Here is a 26,759-nt window from a genome sequence, read left to right as displayed (position 1 = left end):
CAGGGATATCATTGCTGATGTCGGATGGATCCTGGCTGAAAGCAGAGGATATCAGAAAGATGTTTACCTGTGATTTATTGACTATGCTAAGGCATTCGACTGTGTGGGTCATAACAAATTATGGATAACATTTCGGAGAATAGGAATTCCGGAACACTTAATTGTGCTCATGAGGACTCTGCATGGATCAAGAGACAGTCATTAGAGCAGAACAAGGGGATACTGATTGGTTTAAAGTCAGGAAAGGTATGCATCAGGGTTGTATCCTTTCACCATACCTATTCAATTTGTATACTGAGCACATAATCCAAGAACCTGGACTATATGAAGAAGAACGGGGCATCAGGATTGAAGGAAGACTCATTAACAACCTGTGTTATGCAGATGACACAACCTTGTTTGCTGAAAGTGAAGAGGACTTGAAGCACTTACTAATGAAGATCAAAGACCAGAGCCTTCAGTGTGGATTTCACCTCAACGTAAAGAAAACAAAAATCTTCACAACTGGACCAATAAGCAACATCATGATGAATGGAGAAAAGATTGAGGTTGTCAGAAATTTCACTTGTCAAAGATTTACTTGGATCCACAATCAACACCCATGGAAGCAGCAGTCAAGAAATCAAAAGACACATTGCATCGGGCTAATCAGCTGCAAGAAATCCCTTTAAAGTATTAAAAAGCAAAGATGTCACCTTGAGGTCTAAGGTGTACCTGACCCAAGCCATAGTGTTTTCAGTCACCTTATATGCATGCGAAAGTTGGACAATGAATAAGGAAGACCAAAGAAGAATTGAACCCTTTGAATTGTGGTCTTGGAAGAAGTCCAAACAGAATGCTCCTTGGGAGGAAGGATGGTGAGACTGCGTCTTACATACTTTGGACATGTTATCATGAGGGATCAGTCCCTGGAGAAGGACATCATGCTTGGTAAAGTAGAGGGTCTGGAAGAGAGAGGATCCTCAACAAGATGGATTGACACAGTGGACTCAAGCATAGCAACAACTGAGAGGATGGAGCAGGACGGGGCAGTGTTTCGTTCTGTTGTGCGTGGGGTGGCAGTGAGTTGGAACTGACTTGACCGCACCGAACAACAACAACAACAGTGGGGCTGGGTTCCCCTCTCCCCCAGATCTTTGCATCCCCCGGGCCTAACCCACTCACCCACCCTCACATCAGTTCCCCAAGGCTGGGGCCAGAGCTTCCTTCTGGGCATCACCTCCTAGCACCCATGGTGCAGGGCTGGGAGCCCCTGGATGGTGAGTTCAGCTGCTGATGCTAGACTGTTCATTCCTCTGTGCTGTGTGACTGTTATGGATTGAATAGTGTCCCCAAAAACATGTGTTATAAATTCTAATCCCTATACCTCTGGATAGGAGCCCTGGCGGCTTAATAGTTAAGTGTTTGGCTGCTAACCTGCTAATGGAAACGTGAATGGTTCAATCCCACAAGCCATTCCTGGGAGAAAAGACCTGGTGATCTGCTCTCTTGGCCATCGAATCGATTCTGACTCATAGTGACCCTATGGGACAGAGAAGAAATGCCCATAGGGCTCCTGAGGCCATAATCTTTAAGGGAGAAGACTGGCACATTTTTCTCCGTGGGGTGGCTGGTGGGTTTGAGCTGTGTTTACACAGCGTTGTGTAACGATCACCACTCTAGTTCCCAAATATTTGCATCACCCGAAAGCGAACCCTGTACCCATGAAGCAGCCACTCCCTATTTTCCCCTTCCCTCTGCCCTGCTGTTGTTGTTGTTGGGTGCCACGGAGTCGATTCTGACTCACAGCGACCTTACTCTGTTTTCTGTCTCTATGAATCTGCCAAAATTCAACCTATTTTGACCTAGAAGAATTGCAATTTCATATGGATCGACTTAATAAGCTTTTGGCATGTTATTCGAAGTCTCCCTCTGGGAGGAAATGGCCAGTGTGTCAGGGTGAAGGGGGAAGAGCAGGAGCTCAGGGCTTCACAGGGGTGGCTGCAAAAGAGACTCCGTCCTCCGAAGGTGGCCCTTGTCTTTTTATAACAGTTGTGTCCCCTCCCCCAGCCACAGGCATCTGAGGCCCACAGAGACTCTGTCCTCGACCTCCAGCACCCTCCAGGTCCCCAGGTAAGACCCCTCCCTGGCCAGGTCCAGGGACACCAGAAAGCCTTTCACTCTCAGAATCCAGAAACTTAGTGATGAGGAGTTTATTAAGATCAAATCCTCTGAGAAGCAGGTGCCTATAAAGTCTTCAGAGCACAGAAAATTTGAGTTGAGAAACTTTGATCTAGATAAAAGAAAGAAACAGCAAAAAAGAACATCTCGTTGCCTTGGAATCGATTCAGACTCATGGTGACCCCACGTGTTTCAGAGTAGAACTGTACTCCACAGGGTTTTCAGTGGTTGTAATCTGACAGAGGAGTCCCTTCGTGGTGCAAATGATTGCCACCTGAGTACTGACTGAAAGGGTGGCGGTTGAAAACCACCCGGAGGTACCTTGGAAGACAAGCCTGAGGACCTGCTCCCAAAATGTCACAGCCTTGAAAACCGTATGGAGCAGTTCTACTCTGCACACATGGGGTGGATTAGAACTGCCAACCTTTTGGTTAGTACCCATAAAAAAACCTGTTGCCGTAGAGTCGATTCTGACTTCTAGCCACCTACCAGACAGAGTAGAACTGCCCCACAGGATTTCCAAGGAGCAGCTGGTGGATCTGAACTGGTGACCTTTCAGTTAGCAGCTGAACCCTTTAGCCATTGTACCACCAGGGCTCCTTTTGGTGAATAGTTGCGTGCAAACCATTTTTGCTGCCCAGAGACCCAGCAAACTACAGTCTGTGGGCCAAATCTAGCCTACCACCTGTTTTTATAAATAAAGTTTTATTTACAATATTTATTATAGATATTTATTGCTTTCCCCACCCTCGGCTTCTTCCATGTCTCTTTTTCTGCTGACCAGGGTGGGTTTCCCCAGAGGCCGGTGGGTGGCAGGAGGTGGGAGATGTTTGTTCTCCTGGGGTCTGAGTTCAGGCTCATCCAAGACAGGGTCACCCAGAGAGCAGACTGGAAATGCCCTGGTCACACAATGAGCCCCAGTCTCATGACTCTGAAATGATTTCCTCTAACAACATAGTTTAAACCCTGGTGGCGTAGTGGTTAACAGCTATGGCTACCAACCAAAAGGCTGGCCGTTCGAATCTACCAGGCCCTCCTTGGAAACCCTGTGGGGCAGCTCTACATTGTCCTATAGGGTCGCTATGAGTTGGAGTTGACTCGACAGCAACGGGTTTGGTTTTTTTTGTTTATTAGCTAAACAGAATCCCTGGCAACGGAGTGGTTAAGTGCTCCACTGCTAACTGAAACATTGATGGTTCAAACCCACCAGCTGCTCCTCAGGAGAAAGATGTGGTTGGAGCCAGAATGAACTTGATGGCATTGGGGCTTTTTGTTTTGTTTTGTCTGGTATTCTCTAAACAACCACAAAACACGCACAGAGGGGAGGACAAACATCAAGAACTGCTGAGTAAATGGCTCCGAAAATAGAGTTGGAGGCATTTCCTGTTGCTGAGCTTGCATTGTGTGTGTGTGTGTTTTAAAAACTTATATTCTTGTAGCTTCACAAACATGTAGACACATACGCTATGTGCCAGGCACCGTTCTTTGTGTTTGAAATATGTTCACTTATCCTCATAGTAATATTTCACAGATGAGGAAGCTGAGACTCAGAGGGACCACCACCCCAACTAGTTGTCTTAGTTCCCTCTTGCCTCTGTAACAGAAATACCACAAGTGGGTGGCTTTAAAGGGCAGAAATTCATGTTTTCACAGTACTAGAGGCTAAAAGTTCAAGTCAGGGTCTCGGCCTCCCTGCAGATTCTTTCTTTGTTGGTAGCCCTGGGCGTGTTCCTTGATCTCTTGGTGATTCTCACACGTATCTGTCTTCCCCGTGTGTGAGTCTCTGTGTCTAATCTGCTCGTGTTATAAATTAGAGGGGTTAGATTTAGAACTCACCCTACTCTGGCATGATTTAATTAACATAACAAAACCCCAAAACCTACCCCGTTACCTGCCAGTCACTTCTTACTCCTGTGTAACAAAGCAGAACTGTGCTTCATAGGGGCTTTTTGGCTGTGATTTTTATACAAGCAGACTGCCAGTCCTTTCTTCTGCAGCGCCACCAGGTGGGTTCGAACTCAAAACCAAAAGCCCATTGTTGTTGAGTCAATTCTGACTTAAATTAAAATTAGTAGTTGATTGCAAACAGCTTGCACCACCCAGGATCTTAATTAACACAGCAAAGAAAACCCTATCTCCAAACAGGATCACATCCACAGGTATATCCACTCCCATTGCCATCGAGTCAAATTCTAACTCATAGCGACCCTATAGGACAGAGTAGAACTGCCCCACATGATTTCCAAGGCTGTAAATGTTTACAGAAGCAGACTACCACATCTCTCTCCTCCAGAGCCACTGGGGGATTCGAACCGCTGACTTTTGGTTAGCAGCCAAGTGCTTAACCAATGCACCACCAGGGCTCCTTCCACAGGTATAAAAACCAAAACCAAAACCAAACCCGTTGCCGTCGAGTCGATTTTGACTCACAGTGACCCTGTAGGACAAAGCAGAACTGCCCCATACGGTTTCCAAGGAGGGCCTGGTGGATTCGAGCTGCTGACCTTTTGGTTGGCAGCCATAGGTGGCTCTTAGCCACTATGCCAACAGGGTTTCCTACTCAGGTATAGGAGCTAGAATTCAAGCTCCTTTTTGGGTGAGGGGCACAATTCATTCCACAACACAAATCAGTCGTGGATCTGGCATGAGAATCTCAACATTCAGGCTTCCAAGTCCATGTTCTTAGCCGCTATGCTATGTTGGAATGAAGATTTAGCCGCCATGCTATGTGGGGAATGAGGGCTTAGCCTCCATGCTATGTGAGGAATGAGGGTTTAGCCGCTATGCTGTGTTGGGAATGAGGGTTTAGCCGCCATGCTGTGTGGGGAATGAGGGTTTAGCCGCCATGCTATGTTGGAATGAAGATTTAGCCGCCATGCTATGTGGGGAATGAGGGTTTAGCCGCCATGTTATGTGGGGAATGAGAGTTTAGCCGCTATGCTGTTTGGGAATGAGGGTTTAGCCGCCATGCTGTGTTGGGAATGAGGGTTTAGCCGCCATGCTGTGTTGGGAATGAGGGTTTAGCCGCCATGCTGTGTTGGGAATGAGGGTTTAGCCGCCATGCTGTGTTGGGAATGAGGGTTTAGCCGCCATGCTGTGTTGGGAATGAGGGTTTAGCCGCCATGCTGTGTTGGGAATGAGGGTTTAGCCGCCATGCTGTGTTGGGAATGAGGGTTTAGCCGCCATGCTGTGTTGGGAATGAGGGTTTAGCCGCCATGCTGTGTTGGGAATGAGGGTTTAGCCGCCATGCTGTGTTGGGAATGAGGGTTTAGCTGCCATGCTGTGTTGGGAATGAGGGTTAAGAACCACTGTTGCCAACACAAAGTCCCCAGGTGGCACAAACAGATTTTGCTCAGCTGCTAATCTAAAGGTTGACAGTTCAAACCCACCCAGTGGCAGCTAGGAAGAAAGGCCTGGCAATCTTCTTCCGTAAAGATTAAAGCCAAGAAAATCCTATAAAGCAGTTCTACTCTAACACATGGGGTCCTCATGAGTCAGAATTGACTCCATGGCAACAGGTTTGTTTTTGTCTTTAAATTGCTCACACCTTCCCATTTTACACATGGATAAGAGAGGACCAGAAAAGGGACACAGTTTGTTTGTGTTTTGTCTACTTCTGAGGCTTCAGGCCCTGAGTTCGGCTGCCTTGGCCTTTTTTGTGAGGGACGTGACCCTAAGTTGGAACCCTGGTCGTGCAGTGGTTAAGAACTCAGCTGCTAACCAAAAGGTCGGCAGTTTGAATCCACCAGCTGCTCCTTGGAAGCCCCCTGTCCTACAGGGTCTTGAGGAGTTAGAATCCACTTAATGGCAATGGGTTTGGTATGACCCTAAGTTGGCTTCCTCGGAACATTCCAGAAGGGAGGAATAGTTATCTGTTCTTAAGGCTCCTTTAAAAGCAGAAAGGAGGCTAGGCTGATCCTGGGAGGGGGGTAACTGGTGGAAGACTGTATGGTCAGAAGCCCTCAGAGGGCCCCGTGGGAATTCCAAGTCCCTGCCAAGCCACCCAGGGCTCAAAGGTCAAATTACATGCAGGCCTGGCTTCCAGGAAGCTGGCGACAGAGATTGGGGCTGCGGCCTCAGGGTCAGCTCTCCACCCAGCCTCACCTAAACCAAACCAAACCAAACCCATTGCCATCCAGCTCATTCTGACTCATAGTGACACTAAAGGACACAGTAGTACTGTCCCACAGGGTTTCCAAGCCTGTAATCTTTACAGAAGCAGACTGCCACATCTGCCTCCCTTGGGGTGGCTGGTGGGTTTGAACTGCTGACCTTTCAGTTAGCAGCCAAACACCTAACCACTGTACCACCAGGGCTCCTTCCGGCCTTGCCTGCTGCCCAGTAATTTGGGGACGAATGAGTCATGAGAAGAACACACAGGACAAACACGCCCAGATTGAAAAAGGCCACTTCTGTTTTTCCCTGGCTAGGAAGGTTTGTCTAGGATCCGTGAGGGGGCAATGTGTGGTAGCCTCTGATAAGGGAAACGGGGAGGACGGTCAGAAATCTATCTGCAGCCAGGCGCAGGGAAGAGGCCCCAGACCTCCGGGATCCGGCTGTGGGCCCCAGTGTGCTCCAAAGAGGAGTTTGGACAAATCGGGGAGCCTCCTGCAAGAGACGGTAAGAATCGAAGGAAGGAGGGAGGGAGGAGAGGAGTGTGGGATTTCACTGGCCACCATCCTGACTCCTAACACAAAGAGTCCTCTTCCATTTTTTGAACTTGACATGAATGGAACCATCTCCTTTGTGTCTGGCTCCCTTCCTTCAACATTATATTCATAAAACTCATGAACTGTTACTTTCAGAATCTGGGCAGCATTTTAAAACTGGGATCTTAAAACCATCCCGCTGGAATCCGTGCCAGAGTTCCAGACTCTTGGAAGGGACTTGGGGAGACTAACAAAATAGCTCTTGTCAAAGAATCCAAACAGTTTGTCAAACACAGGTGCAGGAAACCTCTGCTTTCAAACGTAGATGGTGGAGCAGGAATTTCTGCAGCTCCTGGTGAACCCACAGAACTGTAACCCGCCCTGAACAAGCCCCTCAACTCAGTAATTCCACTTCTGAAGAGAGATTTTTCCTTGGGGGAGTTTTGGTAGATTGTGTCTTTTAAGGACCTATTCATCTAAGTTGCCAAATTTGCGGCCGTAGAGTTGTCCACAAAAAAAACACAAAAATGGAAACTAGGTGCTGCCACACTGACTCCGACTCACAGCGACCCCGTGTGGGTAAAAGTAGAGCTGTGCTTCATCGGGTTTTCGGTGGCTGATTTTCCGGAAGTAAATCATCAAGGCTTTCTTCTGAGGTATCTCTGGGTGGACTTGAGCCACCAACATTTCAGTTAGCAGCTGAACGCGTTCATCGGTTGCACTACCCAGGGACCCCAAAACCAATTGCTGTAGAGTTGACTCCAGCTTATGGCAACCCCAAATCTCTGAGTAGAATTGTACTCCACAGCATTTTCAGTGCTGATATTTCAACAGTAGATCGCCAGGCCTTTCTTCCAAGGCACCTCTGGGTGAGCTCAAGCCTCCAACCTTTCAGTTAACAGCTGAGCATGTGAACTGTTCATTCATAATATTTCTTTATTATCTGATTAATGTTCATGGGGTCCATTGTGATGGTCTCTCTTTTGTTTATTGTGCTTTAGGTGAAGGTTTACAGCTCGAGTTAATTTTCTCATTCAAAAATTGATACATATATTGTTTTGTGACATTGGTTGCAGCCCCCACAACGTGACAGCACACTCCCCCTTTCCACCCCAGATTCCCTGTGTCCGTTCGACCAGTTTCTTTCCCTTCTTGCCTTCTCATCCTACGTTTTTCAGACAGGAGCTGCCCACTTGGTCTCATAGATCTGAATGATCTAAGAGGCATGTTCCTCACATGTATTGTTTTTGTTTTATAATCCTGTGTAATCTTTGTCTAAAGAGTGGGCTTCGGGAATGGTTTCAGTTCTGTGTTAACACAGTGTTCAGGGGCCGTAGTTTCGAGGGTTGTGATGACCTCTCCTTTGTTTCTGGCATTAGTAATTTGTGCTGTTTTTTTTTTTTTTTCCTTGGTTAGCTTGGCTAGAGGTTTATCAATGTTTTGGCTCTTTTAAAGGAAGATTTCTAAACTTTACTGCGGTGTGTAACATACACACAGAAAAATGTTCACATCAGCTCTATGAATCCTCGCAAGCTGAACACACATGTGTAGCCAGCACCTGGGTCAAGAAACAGAACAGGACCCGTCCCTAGAGCCCCCTCCAGCTCCCTCTTCCTTCTCCTGGTCACAGCCCTCCCCCCGCAAAGGGAGCTAGCTTTCTGACTCCTAACACCCTGGAGTCCTCTTGCCTGCTTTCGAACGTTACAGGAATGGTATCTTTCAGTACCTTGTCCTTCGTGTCCGGCTCCCTTCCCTCAACGTTGTATTCATGAACCCCATCCAGGTTCTCACGTGTGGCTGTGGTTCTTTCCTTCTCATTGTTGTAGAATATTCTGCTTCGCAAACATACCGTGATGTGTACATCCAAGGTCCCTGGGTGGTGCGAAAAGGTTTGCTCTCGGCTACTAAATAAAAGGTTTGTGGTTCGAACTTACCCAGGAGTACCATGAAAGAAAGCCCTGATGATCAATCTGCTTCCGTAAAGGTGACAGCCAAGGACGCCCTATGGAGTGCAGGTGGCCATGAGTTGGAATTGACTTGATGGCAAGGAATTTGCTTTTTATCTGTTCTCCTGTGAATGGGTATCTGGATGGTTTCTCATTTGGGGCTGCTGTGAACATTCCAGTATGTGTCTTCTGGTGAGCACATATGTGCTTTTCTGGGTGGTGATGGGGGGATTTCTGAGTCATGGGGAGGTGTCAAAAGCTCAAAATCCACATGTGGATTCCGCCCCACAGTTCCCAAGAGCAGATGTTCCAGCTGTTTGCACCACCCACATGCGCCAAGACACACACACAAGGGTGTTCATGACCATGAAAAATGGAAAGAAATCTAAGTCACCCCTTAGCCCCTCTGTGCCTCAGTTTCCTATTTTGTTCTTTCATTTTCGACTAAGCAGCTGCTCTGTACCAGGTACCATTCTAGACTCCAGGGATACCTTAGAGCCCAGATCAGACAAAAATCCCTGCTTTGGTGGAGTTGCATTCTGGGAAATAAGGATAATAGTAATATTTACCTCGAAAGGTTGTCACAGGGTTATGCCTAAAAAATATAACAAAAACCAGTTGCCATCGAGTCACTTCTGACTCCTGGAGACCCCATGTGTGTCAGAATAGAACTGTGGTCCATAGGGTTTGTTTTTTTTTTAAGTCGACTGTATTGAGGGAAGAAACCCTGGTGGTGTAGTAGTTAAGAGCTACAGCTGCTAACCAAAAGGTCAGCAGTTCGAATCCACCAGGCACTCCTTGGAAACCCTATGGGGACACTTCTGCTCTGTCCTATAGGGCTGCTATGAGTAGCAATCAAATCAACAGCAACGGGTTTGGATTTTGGTTTTGGTATCGAGGGAAATTTACATGCAATAGAAGTCACCAATTTAAGGTGCACAATTTGATGAGTCCTGACAAACGTATGCCGTCATATAACCACCATCACAATCATGAAACACAGCATTTCCATCACCCTAAAAAGTTCCCTTGTGTTCCTTTGCTTTCAATCTTCTTCTTCCACACTGTGGCCCCTGGCAACCACTAATCTGCTGTCTGTCACTATAGTTTTGCCTTTTCTAAAATTTTATATAGTGGAATCATATGGTAGGATGTTTTCTTTTGTGTCTGACTTCTTTCACTCAGCATGATACTTTTGAGATTCATCCATGTTGCTGCATGTATTAGTAGTTTTTTTCCTGTTTTTTTGGAAGTAGGTGGCCAGGGCTTTCTGCAGAGGTGCCTCTGGGTGGACTAGAATCTTCAACCTTTCCATTAGCAGCCGAACACGTTAACTGTTCTCACCACCCGGGGACTCTAGTATGTGATAAGTACCCAATAAATGTCATCTGTTATTTCAATTATTATAAAATAACAATGGTAGTCATATTTTATATTATAAAGTATATCATATGTTATTGTTGTTAGTTGACAAGAAGGACCTTCCTCCAGATTGACAGGCAGAGAAAACCTTTCCCTGGAGCTGACGCCCTGAATTTGGACTTCTAGCCTGCTAGACTATGAGAAAATAAATTTCTCTTTGTTAAAGCCATCCATTTGCAGTATTTCTGTTATAGCAGCTCTAGGTGACTAAGACAAATGTACACAGGCTTTAAAAATTCAAATCCTCACTGGCTGGGAGGCCTTGGGCAAGTCACTTAATCTCTCTGTGCCTCAGTTTCTTCATCTGTATAATGGGAGTAATAATCTATACACCTTAGAGGTGTATAGATTATTACTGGGTAGAGCAAGTGGTTTGCAATCAGCTGCTATCCTAAATGTTGTCAGTTCAAACTCACTTCAGAATAAAGTCCTGGTGATCTGCTTCTCTAAAGTGACAGCCAGAAATACCCTATGGAGCAGTTCTACTCTGTCACACATGGGGTCACATGAGTCAGGTGTTGTGAGAATTCACTGAGTTAATATGAGCAAAATGCTGAGCACAGTGCCTGGCCCACGATGAACATTATAGATGAGTAAGCTACTGTTTTCACTATCCTCCTGTACCCTCCCTTAGACCCCAACCTCACGCCCTGAGTCCACCATCCCCAACAGCTCTTGCTGTGCCTCAGTTTTCTCATCTACAGAATGGGTATAAAATAGTACCAAAATGAAAGGGTTGTTATAGGGATTACAGGATAATAATGTTTAAATAAGGAGCTCTGGTGGTGCAATGATTAAGCACTCGGCTGCTAACCAAAAGGTCAGTGGTTCGAACACATCATCTGCTTCGCAGCAGGAAGACCTGGGGATCTGCTCTCACTAACAATCTTTAAAGGGTGCTTGCAGCGATGCCTAAAAAAATCCAAAAAACCAAACCCGTTGCCGCTGAGTCGATTCCAACCCATAGCAACCCTATAGGAGAGAGTAGAGCTGCCCCAGAGAGTTTCCAAGGAGTGGCCGGTGACTTAGAACTGCCAATCTTTTGGTTAGCAGCCATAGCACTTAACCATGCCTGGCACATAAAAATCCTGGAAATTTTCTATGTGTAAGCAACAATAGCAACCAATGTTATTTCCTCTATAATTTTTTAGACAGAAACGGTAGCATTCAACACGGACTGTTCCATCTCTTAATCTTTTCCACGTAATATGTCTTAAGATCTATTTCCTTCTCCGCATACACACACATCAACACTGTTCTTCACAACAGCTTCCAATTCATTCCCGACTGGAAGTGGGATGCTTATTAGCCAGCCCCTCGCTGGTTCATTATTTTCTTTAATGATAAAAATGGTAATAATCATAAGTAGCATTATAATTTCACTATAATTTTGTATAATAAATAGTAAATCATATTTCTATATAGATTATATATATTTGTACGTGATTCGTAATATATATAAGTTATATATGTAATTTATATAATAAATTATATATGTAATTTATATAATAAATTATATATAAGTGTGGAGCCCTGGTGGTGCAGTGGTTATGATCTTGGCTGCTAACCAAAAGATCAGCAGTTCAAATCCACCAGCCACTCTTTGGAAACCTTATGGGGCAGTTCTACACTGTCCTGTAGGGTAGCTACAGGGTCGCTGAGTCGGAATCAACTCAATGGCAATGGGTTTTTTTTTTCTGTATATAAGTATATTGTATATAATTTATATTATGTAAGGTCCCTGGGTGGCACAAATGGTTTGCACTCGATCACTAACCTAACGGTTGGCAGTTTGAACCCACCCCGTGGTGCTGCCAAAGAAAGGCCTGGCAATCTGCTTCTGTTATGATTACAGCCAAGAAAACCTGATGGAGAGGTTCTACTCTGACACGGGGTCGTCATGAGTCAGAATTGACTCAACAGCAACTAACAATGACAATAACATATGATATACTTTATAATATAAAATATGACTACCATCATTATTTTATAATAATTGAAATAACAGAGGACTTTTATTGAATACTTATCACATACTAGAGTCCCCGGATGGTGAGAACAGTTAACGTGTTTGGCTGCTAATGGAAAGGTTGAAGATTCTAGTCCACCCAGAGGCACCTCTGCAGAAATGCCTGGCCATCTACTTCCAAAAAACCTGGAAAAAACTACTAATACATGCAGCAACATGAGTGAATCTCAAAAGTATCATGCTGAGTGAAAGAAGTCAGACACAAAAGAAAACATCCTACCATATGATTCCACTATATAAAATTTTAGAAAAGGCAAAACTATAGTGACAGACAGCAGATTAGTGGTTGCCAGGGGCCACAGTGTGGAAGAAGAAGATTGAAAGCAAAGGAACACAAGGGAACTTTTTAGGGTGATGGAAATGCTGTGTATCATGATTGTGATGGTGGTTATATGACGGCATACGTTTGTCAGAACTCATCAAATTGTGCACCTTAAATTGGTGACTTCTATTGCATGTAAATTTCCCTCGATACCAAAACCAAAATCCAAACCCGTTGCTGTTGATTTGATTGCTACTCATAGCAGCCCTATAGGACAGAGCAGAAGTGTCCTCATAGGGTTTCCAAGGAGTGCCTGGTGGATTCGAACTGCTGACCTTTTGGTTAGCAGCAGTAGCTCTTAACCACTACACCACCAAGGTTTTCTCCCTTAAGAGGGGAGTTCATTTCCTAGGTGGGTTTCTGGCTGGTACAATCTTGGGTCCTAGATTCAGGCTGTGGTCTGATGTTGTTTGTTCTCACACCAAAGGACTCCCTTTAATAATTCTTATAAGTTTGGTCTGGTTTTTACATATTTTCTTAATTTCTGTTTATCTGAAAATGTCCTCATTTCACCATCATATTTGAATGAAAGTTTTGCAGGATATATTATTCTTGGCTGGAAATTTTTTTCTTTCAAGGTTTTATATATGTCATCCCATTGCCTTCTTGCCTGCATGGTTTCTGCCAGATAATCAGAGGTTAGTCTTATTGTTTCTCCTCTGTATGTGACTTTTTGTTTTTCTCGCGTTGCTCGCAGGATTTTTTCTTTGTCTTTGGTTTTAGCGACTGAGATTATGATATGCCTTGGTGTTTTTCTTTTGGGGTCTATCCTATATGGGGTTCATTGAGCTTCTCGGATGGTCAACTTTTCATCGTTCATGATATTAGGGAAGTTTTCTGTCAGCAAGTCTTCAATGATCCTCTCTTTTTTCCCCCCATTTTCTCTCCCTGTTCTGGAATTCTGATCACTTGCAAATCTTTGCTTTTGATTGTATCCCACATAATTCTTAGGGTTTCTTCATTTTTCTTCATTCTTTTTTTCTGATTTTTCCTCAGAGTTGTATTCAAGTGTTTGTCTTCAATGTTGCTGATTCTGTCTTCTATCATTTCAAACCTGCTCCTCAGCCCTTCTATGACACTGTCCGTTTCTGAAAGCTTATTGTTTATCTTTTGGATTTCTACTTCTTGTTTTTGTATAATTTTTAGTTGTGGATTTATTTTGGCATTTTGTTCTTGTATTACTTTCCTGAATTGTTCCAATTTTTGGTCTGTATTTTCCGTGAATTTTTCTGCCTTTTCCAAAAATTTGTCTATTTTTTCCTCATTTTTGTTTGCTTTATGCTTCAACTCTTGGATTATTCTGAATATCGGACATTTGTATTCCCCGTCAGGTAGTTCTAGTGCCTTTTCTTCCACCAGAAAGTCATCTGTTGTTTAATTTTGGAGACCTACTGGACCCATCCTGTTCTTTTTTTTTTTTTACATGTTTTTATATTGTCTGCTGTCTCTGGGATATTCAGTAGTCATTTTCTTCATTTCTTGACTGTAGATTTGTTTGTTTCATCCTGCTTTTTTGTTTTATTCGGTTGTTTCTGAGCAGGTGGGCTGTGCGTTTTTTGTTGTTTGCTCATCTGTAATCACCATACTTTTCACCTCCTTGTCCAATGGGCAGGGCCAGTCATTCAGCTATGGTGCAGCAGGGCAGGTCCAGCTGAAGGAGAGGGGCTGGGGTGGATTGTTTATGGCATGTACTAGGGCTGACAGGGAGGGCCAGGAATCAGTGTTGGGCAGTGCCTGTGCTGCTTGGAGGTGTGATGTTCAGTGCATGGTGCAGGTAGGCAGGAAAGAAGGGGGAGGTTGTGATATTTGGTGCTAATAGGGGTATGGAAAAGAGGAGAGAGAGGAGAGAAAAACAGGTGCCAAAAAACAAACAAGCAAACAAAGAGAGAGAGAGAGAGAGAAAAGAGCACTAAGGGAGCTTGCTGTTGGAGTGGAGAGGTGAGAAACCGAGAAATGGAGAAAAGCAAAAAGGAAAGAAAAAGGGAAAAAGAAAGAAAAAAAAAACTAGATAAAAATTTGGAAAAGAAAAGCCTCCAGGAGTCCCAGAGTCCCACCGGTGGGGCTGCTAAGACCAGGGAAATGGTTCCCAGGTGTGCAGTATAGCCTGGCTAGAGGGGGTATAGATGTCACAAAGCACCAGGTATTCAGGAGACAGGAAAAGAAGTGTAGAGAGACAAGAATTGAGAAATGAAGACAGAGAGAAAGGGAAAAAGAGAGAGAAAAGAAATCAGAAAGAAGAAAAAAAGAAAGGCCCCCGGGGATCCCACCAACGCGGCTGCACAGAGTAGGGGAGTGGCTCCTAAACCGTGCAGTGCACTCCAGCCAGAAGGGGCTCCCAAGCTGCGAAAAGAAAAAGAAAACAAACAAGCAAAACAAGGGGGGGAAAAGCCCCAGGGACCCCACCAGCATGGTGTCACGGGCTGGGGGAGTGGTTCCCCAGTTGAGCATGGCCTCACAGCCTTTCAAGAAGAAGCAAGGATGGCACATGGAGCCAGGTGTTCCAGAGAAAGGAGGGGGAGGTGGTAGGAGGCACAGAAGAAACCAAAAGAGACGGGAAAAACCAACACCAGCTCAGGGGCCTGGCCAGTGTGGGCAGGGCAAATCCAAGTAGCCTGAGGCCAAAGCAGCTGCTTCCTAGGCCGAGAGACTGTGGCTGGCTGGAAGCAGAGGAGGCCTAAGGTCGGGGGGGAGAAGGGGCGGGTGCTAGGAAAGTGTATATATTGCTTGTTACCGGGTGTTCGGTCTCCTGCTGGGAACTTCATGGGAACTTCATGGGAACTTCGTGAAGCAGCTTTCCCGTACTCCCTGCCCACTGATTTCTGACCTGGGTGGGGAAAATCCAAGTGGCACTGATGCTGCACTTCCCGGCCAGCTAAGCCATCACCGCCAGCCAGGGAGCTTGGAGGTAGAGCAGCGGGGAGAGAGTGGAGGGTGGGAAAGTGTGTATCGTTGGTTACTAGGTGACCCTGTCTCCTGCTGGGAGCTCTGGGAAGCTGCTTTCCCGTGCTCCCTGTCTGCCGATCCCCAACAGGAGTCCAAGATGGTGGATCTGTGCTGTTAGCTGTTGGGGCCCTCCACACGTATCTCTCCTCACTCTCTCTGTCCTCTGTCAGTTTCTAATTCCATGGGGTGCTTGGCTGAGTTCTCTATCTCTTCATTTAGGCACTTTCGGTTCCAGGAATGATGTTTGTCTGTTTACTTAGTTTTTTGGGTCTTTGCTGCAGAGAAATGGCATGGTGCTTCTGTCTATGGTGCCATGTTGGCCAGAAGTACCCCGGTGCTTCTTTTCTGGTGGTATGAGATCCCCCTGTCTCTCTGCTCGCTTCTCTCTTTTATATTACAAGAGATTGCCTCAAGACAGTCCAACCTTGTAGGTCAAGTCCTTTCTCACTAACTGCCACCCATGCTCCCTCATGAACGTCGTAGAGGCAGAATTTACAACATGTAGGAAAATCACACAATACCAGGAATCATGGCCCAGCCAAATTGACACACACATTTTTGGGGAGACATAATTCAGCCCATGACAGCATTTTACTGTGGTGAGGAAAATAATATGAAAGCAAAGTGCCAAAATTCAGACACAAAAACAAAGTGGCTTGGCCTCTTGGCTGCTACCTGGAAGGGTAGAGGAGGGGAGGGAGGCAAGTGCCGCAACTTCCTCTCTGCCTTTCCTGTCGTTGCGTCAATGCCAGCTGGGGCTCTGGGTAGTGCCAGCCAGCTCATAAATAGTCAGCAGAGGGCTGCAGGCTAGTCACTCTGATGTGGTGCGGGGTGGGGACAAGTCCCCTGGGTCCAGTCCTACCCACAGCTGTCTCTATGAGCCCTTGCTCTGTGATGCGGGCATTACACCTACTAACTCCTCGAGCTCTCCCCAAACCGGTGAGGGAGGTTCGCCGGGTTGACTCTCATTCCCCAGATGAGGAAACCGAGAGAGTCAACCAAAACTGCTAGCACAGGTTCGCAGAGCCTGGGTCTGCTGGGGCAACTGCTGCTCAGGCTTCCCATCTCCAAAAAAACAAAAACCAAACCTGTTGCTGTCTAGTCGATTCCAACTCATAATGATCCTATAGGACAGAATAGAGCTGCCCCATAGGGCTTATAAGGCTGTAATCTTTACAGAAGCGGCTCACCAGGACTTTCTTCCACGGAGCGGCTGGTGGGTTCAAACCACCAACCTTTTGGTTAGCAGATGAGCACTTTAACCACTGTGCCACCAGGGCTCCTTCAGAAACATCACAGCCATTGAAAACCTATGGAGCGCAGTTCTACTCTGACACACATGGGGTCACCATGAGTCAGAATCAACTCCTTGGCGACTGGTAATAACAACAGCAACCATTATTAATATTAGTGCTATGATGGTCAGATCACTTTGCTCACCTAATCAGCCCCCTCCCATAGCTCCCATCTCACTTGGAATAAAAGACAAAGTCCTTGCAATACCCCACTTGGCCCGATATGTTCTGGCCCCAGCATCTCTCAGTTCTTACCTCTCTTCACTCCCTTCTTTGATTACTCCACTCCAGTGATGCTGGCCACTCTGCTGTTCCTTGAACACGACCATCTTGTTCCTATCTCAGGACCTTCACCACTGCTTTCCCTCTGCCTGGAACACTACCCCCAGACCTTTGTATGGCTCCCTCCCTCACCTCCTTGAGGTCTTTGCTCAAATATCACCTTCTCATAGAGACCCTCACTGTTTGTAATTTCAACATAGACGTGTCATCTATCTACTGTTGTTAGGTGTCATCGAGTTGATTCTGACTCATAGCAACCCTAGGTACCAATAGAACGAAAGACTGCCCAGTTGTGCACAATCATTGTTATGTCTGAGCCCATTGTTGTAGCCACTGTGTCAGTCCGTACCCTTGAGGGTCTTCCTCTTTTTGGCTGACTCTGTACTTTACAAAGCATGATGTCCTTCTCCAGGGACTCGTTCCTCCTGATAACATCTCCAAAGTATGTGAGATGAAGTCTCCCCATCCTTGCTTCTAAGGAGTGTTCGGGCTCTACTTCTTCCCAGACAGATTTGTTTGTTCTTCTGGCAGTCCACGGTGTATTCGACATTCTTTGTTAACACCATAATTCAAAGGCATCAATTTTTCTTTGGTCTTCCTTATTCCTTATCCAACTTTTGCATGCATATGAGAGGACTGAAAATACTATGGCTTGGGTAAGGTGTACCTTAGTCCTCAAAGTGACATCTTTGCTGTTTAACACTTCAAAGAGGTCTTTTGCAGCACATTTGCCCAATGCAATATGTTCTTTGATTTCTTGCCTGCTGCTTCCATGGGCATTGATTGTGAATCCAAGTAAAATGAAACCCTTGACAACTTCAATATTTTCTCCATTTATTGTGATGCTGCTTATTGGTCCAGTTGTAAGGATTTTTGTTTTCTTTATGTTGAGGCATAATCCATACTGAAGGCTGTAATCTTTGATCTTCATCAGTAAGTGCTTCAAGTCTTCTTCACTTTCAGCAAGCAAGGTTGTTTCATCTGCATATCGCAAGTTGTTAATGAGTTTTCCTCCAGTCCTGATGCTGCGTTCTTCTTCATATAGTCCAGCTTCTTGGATTATTGTTCAACATACACATTGAATAAGTATGATAAAAGGATACAACCCTGATGCACATCTTTCCTGATTTTAAACCATGCAGCATCCGCTTGTTCTGTTCGAATGACTGCCTTTTGGTCTATGTAGAAGTTCTACATGAGCGCAATTAAGTGTTCTGGAATTCCCATTCTTTGCAATGTTACTCATAATTTGTGGTGAGCCACACAGTTAAATGCCTTTGCTTAGTCAATAACACACAGGTAAACATCTTTCTGGTATTCTCTGCTTTCAGCCGAGATCCATCTGACATCAGTAATGATACCCCTAGTTCCACGTCCTCTTCTGAATCTGGCTTGAATTTCTGGTAGTTCCCTCTCTATGTACTGCTGAAGGCTGCTTTTGAATTGTCATCAACAAAATTTTACTAGCGTGTGATATTAATGATACTGTTCGATAGTTTCTGCATTCATTTGGATCACCTTTCTTTGGAATGGGCATAAATGTGGTTCTCTTCCAGTCAGCTGGCCAGATAACTCATCTGGTCTTTGATCATTAGTGTTCAATATATGAAATTTATTCTTGAGATGGTCTCTAAATTCAGGTGGGATGTACTAAAGTTTGTATTTTGGCTCTCATGGACTTGCTCTAATTTGCTTTAGCTTCAACTTGAACTTGCATATGAGCAATTGATAGTCTGATCCACAGTCGGCCCCTGGCCTTGTTCTGACTGATGCTTTTGAGCTTTTCCATCATCTCTTTCCACAGATGTAATCGATTTGATTCCTGTGTATTCAATTCCATCTGGCGAGGTCCAAGGTATAGGTGCTGTTTCTGTTGTTGAAAAAAGGTATTTGCAATGAAGAAGTCATTGGTCTTGCAAAATTCTATCATGTGATCTCTGGCATCATTTCTATCACCAAGGGCATATTTTCCAACTAGCCATCCTTCTTTGTTTCCAACTATTGCATTCCAATCACCAGTAATTATCAATAAATCCTGATTGCATGTTTGATCAATTTCAGCCTGCAGAAGTTGGTAAAAAAATCTTCAATTTCCTCATCTTTGGCATTAGTGGTTGGCAGGTAAGTTTGGATAATGGTCGTATTAACTGGTCTTCCTTGTAGGCATATGGATATCATCCTACCACTGACGGTGTTATACTTCAGGATAGATCTTGAAATTTTCTTCTTGATAATGAATGCAATGCCATTCCTCTTCAAGTTGTCATTCCCAGCACAATTGTCAGGTTCAAAATGGCCAATACCAGTCCATTTCAGTTCACTAATGCCTAGGATATCGATCTTTATTGTGTTCCATTTCAATGTTGACGACTTCCAATTTTCGTACATTCCATATTCCAATTATTAATGAATGTTTGCAGTTGTTTCTTCTCATTTTGAGTTGTGCCACCTCAGAAAATGAAGGTTTCAAAAGTTTTACTCCATCCACATCCTTAAGGTCAACTCTACTTTGAGTAGGCTGCTCTTCCCCAGTCATAGTTTGAGTGCTTTCAACTTGAGGGGCTCATCTTCTAGCACTATATCAGACAATGCTCTGCTGCTATTCATAAAGTTTTCACTGGCCAGTTATCTTTAGACGTAGATTGCCAGGTCCTTCTTCCTAGTCTATCTTAGTCTGGAAGCTCTGCTGAAACCTGGTGACCTTGCCAGTATTTGAAATACTGGTGGCATAGCTTCCAGCATCACAGCAACATGCACGCCTCCACAGTACGATGAACTGACGGATGAGTGGTGGTGTCTATCTACCTACCTGTCTGTCTGTCTGTGTATCTATTTAAATGATTTATTTTTGTTGTTGTTCAAGAAGCCCTGGTTTATGAGTCAGAATCAACTCGATGACAGTGAGCTTGTCTGGTTTGTTGCTATTGAGAATATACACAGCAGAACATACACCAATTCAACAACCTCTACACGTACAATTCAGTGCCATTGGTTATATTCTTCAAGTTGTACAATGATTCTCACCTACCTTTTCCAAGTTGTTCCTCCACCATTAACACAAACTCACTGCCCCCTAAGTTTCCTATCTCCTCTTTCAAGTTGCTGTTGAACTTGCCTTCTGATATTTTAGTGTTGTAGAATTCCAATACTCTAACATGATAGTAGGAGGGACGGGTCCCTGGAGAAGGACATCATGCTTGGAAAAGTAGAGGGTTAGTGAAAGACAGGAAGACCCTCAATGAGATGAATCAACACACTGACTGTAACAATAGACTCAAGCATTACAACGATTGCGAGGATGGTGCAGGACCAGGCAGTGTTTCGTTGTGTTGTACAGGTAGCCCCAGATTTAAGAAAGAGTTCAGTCCCAATGACTCTGTCGTAAGCCAGTTCTGACGTAAATCAAGTACCTCTTTTCTTTTTCTTTTAGTTTTCATAGCCCGCCATATGGCAGTGTTTTGAACAGTATATCATAACATTCGATATCTGGGGGTGAACATCTGAGAATGATAACATTAGCAAATTACACGCTGCAACATTGTAGGCAGAACATATTATTAATGATAAACCAAACCAAACCTGTTGCCGTGGAGTCAATTCCAACTCATAGTGACCTTATAGGACAGAGTAGAACTGCCCCATAGAGTTTCCAAGGAGCAGCTAATGGATACGCACTGCCGACCTTTTGGTTAGCAGTCGAGCTCATAACCGCTGTGCCACCAGGGGTCCAGTCTACTAATGATAAGATGTACAAAAAAAAAAAAAAGACAGTCATAAGTGCTATTAGTCATAAGTGTGTACGTCATAAGTCGGGGACTATCTGAACATGGAGTGGGAACCAACTTAACAGCACCTAACAACAATGTGCTCGAGTTCTAATATAATAATCTATAATCCAAGACGGAATCATGTAAGAAGCTAATGCTCTGGGGCTCTATCATTGTAATATTCTAGTTTCTAAGAGGCTAATGGGCTGGGGTTCCTACCCTCAAGATTCCAAGGACCTTCATTTCCGTCACTGAGGTTCACGGTTTTTCTCTCCTACACAGGTGTCCAGCACGTGGATGGAGAACACGTCTCTCAGCTACGACTATGAGAACTACAGTGAGATTCCTGATCTCCCTGTGGACTGCCTAGATGACTTTTGCCTTACCTCTGACTTCCTCCGCACGGCGCCGCTCCTGCTGTATGCTGTGGTCTTCCTCGTGGGCGTACCAGGCAATGCCATGGTGGCCTGGGTGACAGGGAAGGAGGCCCATCAGCGAATTGGGGCCACCTGGTTCCTCCACCTGGCCGTGGCCGATTTGCTCTGCTGTTTGTTTCTCCCCATTCTGGCGGTGCCCATTGCCCTCGAAGGCCATTGGCCATACGGGGCAGTGAGCTGTCGCGTTCTGCCCTCTGTCATCTTGCTATCCATGTACTCCAGCGTTCTGCTCCTGGCTGCCCTCAGTGCTGACCTCTGTCTGCTGGCCTTCAGGCCTGCCTGGGGGGCTGCCACTAGGCGGCCACTCAGGGTGTGGGCAGCTTGTGCGGCAGCCTGGGCCCTGGCCTTGCTGTTGACCGTACCTTCTGCCATCTACCGCCAGCTGTATGAGGAACACTTTCCACCCCGGCTGGAGTGCGTGGTGGACTACGGTGGCTCAGCCACAGCCGAAGGCATGGTGACTGCTGTCCGATTTATTGCTGGCTTCTTAGGGCCACTGCTGGTTGTGGCCGGCTGCCATGGTGCCGTCATGTGCAATGTGGCCCGATGCCGCTGGCCACTGGGCACCGCCATTGTGGTGGGGTTTTTTGTCTGTTGGACCCCCTACCATGTGCTGGGGCTAGTCCTTGCTGTTGCCGCCCCCCATTCCACGCTCCTGGCCAGAGCTCAGAGGGGTGAGGCCCTGGTCATAGGCCTTGCCCTCGCTCACAGCTGCCTCAATCCCACACTCTTCCTGTATTTTGGGCGGGCACGACTCCGCCAGTCACTGCCAGCAGCATGTCGCTGGGCCTTGAGGGAGTCCCAGAGCAAGGATGAAAGCGTGGTCAGCAAGAAATCCACCAGCTATGGCCCGGTCTCAGAGATAGAAGTGTAGGTTAGAGGGAAACTGGTTTGTATCATTTGATCCCATTTCACAAAACTGGCTTCAGGCATAACTGGATCCAGGGGCTCAACAATGTCTTCATTTGTTCCTTCCTTTATTCAACAATCATTCACTGTGCATCTGCTATGTGGAAAGCCCTGTCTAGGCACTGGGGATACAGTAGTGAACAAAACGAACACAAATCCCTGCCCTCATGGAGCTGATATTCTTAGTGGATAGTGACAGATAGTAATCAAACAAAGGCATGCAGAATATGTCAGGTGGTGATAAGTGCTAAGAACCCTAAAGCAGTGTGAGGGTGGGTTGGGGCAGGGATATAGCCCAGCCAAGCAAGGCCCCTTGGGGAAGATGATATTTGAGCCAAGACCTGATAAAGGGAAAGGAGGGAGGAACCATGGTGAAATCTGGGGGAAAAGTTCTCCAAGTAGAGGGAAGAGCAAGTGCAAAGATCCTGAGGCACAATGCGCTTGGCTTCTTTCAGGAGCAGTGGGGAGGCCAGTGTAGACAGCCTAGGATGACCAAGGGGAAGAATGCTATGAGATGAGAGCAGAGATATAGAAAGGGCTAGATTTTTACAGCCTTCTAGGTCATAGCAAGTGTTTTGGGGAACACTGGGAGGGTTCTGAGCTGAGATTGCTAGATAAAATACAGGACGCCCAGTTAGATTTGAATTTCAGATAAACAATGAATACTTTTAAAGTATAAATATGTCCCATGAGATATTTGGGACCATTTGTTGTTGGTAGCCACCATGGATTTGGCCCCTGACTCATGGTGACCCATACACATGGAACGAAATGCTTCCCAGTCCTGCATCATCCCCACAATCAGTTGTGGATCAGACCATTGTGATTCATAGAGTTTTCATTGGCTGATTTTTGGAAGTAAATGGCCAGGTCTTTCTTCCCAGTCTGTTTCAGTCAGGAAGCCCCACTGAAACCTGTTCAGCGTCATAGCAACACACATGCCTCCACTGACAGACGGGTGGTGGCTATGCGTGAGGTGCGTTGGCCGGCATGGAAGTTCTATCTTGTTTAACTACAATTCAAATTTAACTGGGTATTCTGTCATCTTTTTCCCCCCTTAAATTTGGCAACCCTATTCTGAGGAGTGGTTTTAATAGGCTCCCTCTGGTTGCTGGTGAAGACTAGACTGTGGGGAGATGGAAGGTGCAAGTGTGGAAGTGAGGTGCCAGATGAAGAGGCTACTGCAATGGTCCGAGCAAGAGGTGATGATGACTTGGACCAGGGTAATAGCAGCAGAGGCTATAAGAAGCTGGCAGATCGAGCATCTTTTCTTTTTGAGCATTTAAACTTTTGTTACACATAGAGTATTAAAATAATAAAGGCCATCTAATAAGGAAGTAATCCTCAAAACTTCCTTCTCCAAATCTAAATTCTGATCGTATATTTCTATTTTCCATATATTATATTCAGTTGATAAAACATAATTATATTTCAAGCATCTGTTTTGAAGGAGGAGCCCCTGGCTGGTGCAAATGGTTAAGCAATTGGCCACCAATCGAAAAGTTGGCAATTCGGACCCACACGCAGGGCATCAGAAGAAAGGCCTGGCAATCTGCTTCTGAAAGGTCACAGCCTTGAAAACCCTAGAGAGCACAGTCCTATTCTGACACACATGGGGTCTCTGTGAATCAGGATCGACTCAATGGTAACTGGTTTTATTTGGAAGGAAAGGCCATATCCAAGCTCCTTAGCTTGATATTTAAGTTTTCTCTCCACCACAGGGCATACGTATGCTCTAGCTGCTAAAACCTGCAGTAGGTTGGATAATGGCCCCCAAAGATCCACATACTAAACCCCCAAACCTGTGAATATGTTACATGGCAAAAGGGACTTTGCAGATGTGATTGAATTAAGGATTTTGAGATGGGGAGATTATCCTGGATTATCCAGGTGGGCCCAATGTCATCACAAGGGTCTTTACAAGAAGGAGGCAGAAGAGTAAGAGTCAGTAGTAGAAGATGTAATGACAGAAGCAGAGATTGAGGTAATGTGAAGAAGAGGCCATGAGCCAAGGAATGCAGGCAGCCTCTGGAAGCTGAAAAAGGCAAGGAAACAGGTTCTCCCTGAAGCCTCCAGAATGCTTGACTTTAGACTTCTGACCTCCAGAACTCCAAGAGAATGAATTTGTGTCGTCTTCAGTCACTAAGTTTCTGGTAATTTGTTACGGGAGCAGCGGGAAACTAATACACACCCTCTGGACGCCACCCCTATTTTCATGCCTCTGGGCCTTTTCTCAACCTGGTGCCACTGCCCGGAACATCCGTCTTCTCATCTATGCTGTCCAATCTGGTGATCACGGAACAGTTTTCACTCAACTATTAACCAAAAGGTTGGCAGTTCGAACCCACCCAGTGATGGTGAAAAAGGCCTGCCAATCTGCTTCCACAAAGATAACAGCCAAAAAATCCTATGGAGCACAGTTCTACTCTGTAACACATGGGGTTGTCATGAGTCAAAACTGACTCCATGACAATGGGTTATTATTATTTTGGTCTTTAGCTGTCTGTGCCTATTCAAATTTAAATTAATTCCAGTGAATTACAATAAATTAATTCCTCAGTTGCACTGGCCACTTTTTAAGGGCTCAATAGCCACATGTGCCTGGTGGCTACCAAATTGGACAACACAGAATCTTAGAACGTTTCCATCATCACAGAAAATTCCATTAGATAGCGCTGCACTTGAATCTGCCCCATTTTTACCTACCTGCTCAGGTCTTTTAAGTCACAGAGTAGTGGCACCTGTGTATGGAGGCTGGGTTCTCTAGAGGAGCAAACCAGTGAAGTGTGTATGTCAATATATGGAGAGAGATTTATTTCAGGGAAATGGCTCACGCAATTGTGGAAGCTGGCACAAATCCACGGGTCAGGCGGCAGGCTGGAGGCTTCTCCTGACTCATATGGTTGCAGGGGCTGCAATTAAAAATCTGCAGGTCAGGCAGCAGGCCGGAGGATTCTCATGTCCCAAGAACTGGAGGTCAGAGGATAACGAGACAGATGTAGAATTAAAGAGAGTGTGCTTTGCAGAACATCCGTTTATAGCATGAACACAGGCCACACACCCAAGAAAACTCCTCTTCCAACTGATTGGCTGCTCACATCAGGTCACAAAATGGGAGGATACATAGTGTCTGCCAAAGCACTGAGAATTATAGCCAAGTCGAGTTAGGTAACATTAACCACCCCAGGGTCATTACTCCAGGACAACATTTTATATATGGTTTCACCTTTAAAGTAATCCAGGAAAGCAGGGGTGAGGTGCTTCATTTTACACGCTGCAGTTTAGAGAATAGCCAAAACCTGTTGCTGTTGACTCAATTCAGACTCATAGTGACCCTATAGGTCAGGATAGAACTGCCCCATAGAGTTTCCAAGAAGCGCCTGGTGGGTTTGAACTGGCAACCTTTTGGTTAGCAGCCACGGCACTTAACCGCTACACCACCAGGGTTTAGAGAGGGGAAGTCATTTGCCCAAAATTATGCAGTGAAGAAATTGTAGAGCTGGGATTCGATTCCAGGTTTGCTTGGCTCCAATGTCCATGCTCTTATGCTCTTAACCACAAAAATTTGCCTTGAAAGCCTCAGGCAAGTGACACCTCCTTTAGAGAACCCTCCCTGATTCATTCATTCACCTCCCAGGGAAGAAATGTTCTTTCCTTCTCTAAGTTTTTGGAACACAAATTCCCAGCAAGACAGTAAATTCCCTGAGGGCAACAACTGGGCCACTTTCATTTCTGTCTCTCCTCCACCCTTTCAGCGGACTCCAGGACTTGGAAAGAATCAAAATATCTTTATTTGTCTATACCTTGTTTTCTTCCAACTAGGCTGTGAGCTTGCAGATGGCGGGAACCTCTTACTTGCTATCTCTTTTTGCTTTACTTGACACAGGGACACACGGCAAGCTCTCAGCAATACAAATTTTACTCCTTGGTATTTTATTCAGAATTCTCATGCATGAAGTATTCGGACCTAGACTGCCTTGTAGAATGAATTATGTATGCTCTGGGACAATTTACACAGCTTCTTGAAAAGTTGGAAAAATCCTCTCGTTAATCCTTTGGAACCAGGTGCCATTATGAAAAGTTATTCTTTGATAATGTAAACGGTATCTTTTTTTTGTATTTTGTACTTTTTAAATTTGTTTTCCTCTTTTATTGCAGTAGCCTTAGTTTTTGTTAAGAGGAATCAATATCATGGAAGTTTTCAAGTGTATGTCTGTGCAATTTTATGTAGAATTCCCTTGATAATTAAAAGAAAAAATCTTGATTTTTGTCTTTGGAATTCTCCCTTATTTGTTCCTAATTTTATTTGTATCTTTAGTTTTTGTCTATATTTTCTATAAAATGTATTTATTTTCTCTGTAAAGTTATTTATTTCCTTAAGTTTTCAAGGAACCAGGTCTCAGTGATTTTCCCAAGAACTAGTTTCAAGTTTGCAATTCAACCCTCCTGTTGGTCACTGGTGGCACAGTGGTTAAGAGTTATGGCTGCTAACCAAAAGGTCAGCCGTTCGAATCCACCAGCCGCTCCTTAGAAATCCTATGAGGCAGTTCTACCCTGTTCTATAGGATCACTGTGAGTCAGAATTGGCTCAGTGGCAA

At 45.1% G+C, this 26,759-nt stretch overlaps 1 protein-coding gene across 2 annotated transcripts; it reads left to right on the top strand.

Annotated features, from left to right (window-relative positions):
* The first annotated feature begins 2,036 nt into the window (after positions 1-2,036).
* Positions 2,037-26,425, top strand: C5AR2 (complement C5a receptor 2). Of its 2 annotated transcripts, none has more exons than XM_049901475.1 (2): positions 2,037-2,112; positions 21,098-26,425. In XM_049901475.1, exon 2 carries the CDS (start codon positions 21,113-21,115, stop codon positions 22,124-22,126), a length of 1,014 nt encoding a protein of 337 aa, XP_049757432.1. In that variant the 5' UTR covers positions 2,037-2,112; positions 21,098-21,112; the 3' UTR covers positions 22,127-26,425. The 2 variants fall into 2 exon arrangements, with proteins under 2 accessions (XP_049757432.1, XP_049757431.1); XM_049901474.1 differs by lacking the exon at positions 2,037-2,112 and adding an exon at positions 6,590-6,780.
* The last annotated feature ends 334 nt before the right edge of the window (positions 26,426-26,759 follow it).

Source organism: Elephas maximus, chromosome 11, assembly GCF_024166365.1.
Source record: "Elephas maximus indicus isolate mEleMax1 chromosome 11, mEleMax1 primary haplotype, whole genome shotgun sequence".
NCBI lineage: Eukaryota > Metazoa > Chordata > Mammalia > Proboscidea > Elephantidae > Elephas > Elephas maximus.
This window is presented reverse-complemented; position numbering and strand designations above follow the sequence as displayed.